General features: G+C 43.4%; 1 protein-coding gene across 1 annotated transcript; it reads right to left on the reverse strand.

The window, feature by feature from the left end:
- Nucleotides 1-750: 750 nt before the first annotated feature.
- LOC108625677 (uncharacterized) lies at nucleotides 751-1,251 on the reverse strand. The gene has a single exon (XM_018025866.2). It carries the CDS (start codon nucleotides 1,074-1,076, stop codon nucleotides 825-827), a length of 252 nt encoding a protein of 83 aa, XP_017881355.1. The 5' UTR covers nucleotides 1,077-1,251; the 3' UTR covers nucleotides 751-824.
- Between the last annotated feature and the right edge of the window lie 1,171 nt (nucleotides 1,252-2,422).

The raw sequence follows: 2,422 nt of genomic DNA on the forward strand, positions 1-2,422 counted from the left end.
ATGCACGACACCTGCAGCACCTCGAAAAAGAAGAAGCCGATGGCGATGGAGAAACGGAGATGAAAAGCGAAAGGGTTAGGAAGAGGAGACGGAGAGGTTGGTTCCTACAAAATAGGCGAGGGAAGAAGCAGAAGAGAGACAGCGCGAGCGTTGGAGGGAGGGAGGGACGGGTTCGTCTGGACGCCAAGAGGCAACGGCTAGCGCGAGGTTCGCCTATGTGTAGCGTGTGGCGAACGGAAACTGGTACCGGTAGCGCAGCGGGATAAACTCGGAGGACGTCTTTTAAAAGGCCCTTAACATACGTACCGGGAGAAACGAGCTACATCGTTCCGGTGCAGGGAGCACGGATGCATGAAAAACGCCTATTCACAAAGGGACACAAATCAAACAGCCGTGGATGCCGCGGACGTTTCTCCACATTGTTGCAAAGTGCCGACAACGACGCTCCTTCCTGTCAACCATACATACAACTCCTCGCCTAGGTAGGTCTCTTATGGATACGATGTAGTAGAGTTCATATTTTAAAACTCGTGTTAGGATTTCATACTAAATAATTTAGACACTGAATTTTCTAATACTTAATTTAAAGGAATGGAGAAATGATAAAATAGTTCATCTTTTGAAGTTGAACAGCATCTGCTTCGTTCTTAAAATTACATATTTCATACACTACTTCATCTTCTAACAATTAAAAATCCTTTTTTCAAGCGATATGACATATACGTTTTTATTAAATCTGATTATTAGACACTGAATGTAACAAATAACAAGAAGATGAAGACGTGATTTCTCACTGAACAAAGACACAGTAGACAGAGTTCTGATCACAGGCTTTCTTCCGAGGAGACGTCGTCGTCGCTGTCGTCGGTGAATCGCGGCTCCCTGACGTGGTGCAGGATGTTGTGAGCGGTTTTGTCGGTAGCTAGCAAGTAAGTGCCCCGAGGAGTCCTCTTGATCCGACCTAGTGCGACTCCAGCCTTGAGCACCTCCATCACCAGGAAACTTGCCCGTGCCTGCGTGATCTTCATGTTCTTCAACACGTAGCGCAGGATACTTTCGAACGAAGCACCCTCCATGTACTCGGCCTTCCCTAAGCGCTTTTAGGACACCTATGAGAACGGCTCCATTTCAGTCGTTTTAATCCCCTACCCAAGAGCTTCGACAGATAAAATAATTATCAGCAATACTATTAAAATATTAAACTGTTAAAAAGTGATAATTTAATATTTCGGTTGTAACTCTATTGTATATGTAAACCTAAAATCATAAAATTAAAATTTAATATGAAATTATATTCTTGTAGTCACAATGTTTTAATTTATATATACATTTGTCATGTAATTAAAATTTATACAATTCTTATGGGATTTAGCTGGTAGCAAGAAGTTTTGTAATACTTTTACTCCTTGTATTCCTTTTCTGCCTTTTGAATTCAATCATTTCACTTTGTTATAAATGAAAAACGGATTGAAAAAGGGTTATTGAGGCAGCACTTTCTTGCGAGGACTCTAGAGAACACGACTCGAGGACAAGCATTCCCCAAGGGGTGTACGGGCTGGTTCACGGTCGACGACGACGTGGAAGAGTTTTTCGTCGGTCGGCATGGAAGCAGGTGATTCCACGGTCTAATTGAAGGGCGCCCAGTGCGCTTCGGTAACGTGTAATTATCGGGTAGAACGAGAGCCCGGAGAATGCGCCGAGCCGGTCGAAGAGAAGCGAGAATAGAGACATTATTCCACTGGTTGCCGCTCGCTATCTTACCCTGTCTGTTTCCCTTCCGTTTCTTCCAGGCGAATAGGAGGTGGAGTCGCCTGTGCCACTTTGCTCTCATTTCTTTCTGTGTAGCGTATACTTGTGTTCAGTTCCAGTTCGTTGGATCCTTCTCAGGAAAGACACTTGACGATACTCTGCTATTATGCTCTCCGACTTTCACACGTGTGATATTAGATAGCTTGCTTCTGAATTATCTGTTTCTAAACCTGAATAGCTCGTTCGATTCTATCTTCACATTCGATGTTCCAATTTATAATTAGAATATTATTTTTCATTTCGTTCGTGGAGCTATTTTCGAATTTCAAAATAAGAAAGATGAAGACTAAAAATTCGTTTCAACCTGGGATTATGAGATCTACAACTTTATTTGGACACAGCCTAATTCTGAACCCTTTCTTTCCAATATTTCTCGTACCTCGTTGGCCCGGAGTTTACCGAAACACGTGTCCGACGCCTGGTCGAATTTACGACGCGCCTCAACCATCGCCAGTAAACACAGTCATTTAAAATACCAATCTCCGAAAAGAAAGAATCCATCGACTCAGTCATCTGGCAAATGAAAGGCCAGGCTTCCAGGTCATCGGGCTGATCAGTCAATTCCTTTTCCTTTCCTTCCTTACTGAACGGGTTTCGAACGAACGGTGAACGA

Source organism: Ceratina calcarata, unplaced genomic scaffold (assembly GCF_001652005.2).
Source record: "Ceratina calcarata isolate Rehan_Ccalc_2016 unplaced genomic scaffold, ASM165200v1 scaffold369.2, whole genome shotgun sequence".
NCBI lineage: Eukaryota > Metazoa > Arthropoda > Insecta > Hymenoptera > Apidae > Ceratina > Ceratina calcarata.

What these genes read in the sequence shown, in the direction of transcription:
- LOC108625677 (XM_018025866.2), bottom strand. Translation starts at nt 1,076, where the DNA reads ATGGAGGGTGCTTCGTTCGAAAGTATCCTGCGCTACGTGTTGAAGAAC.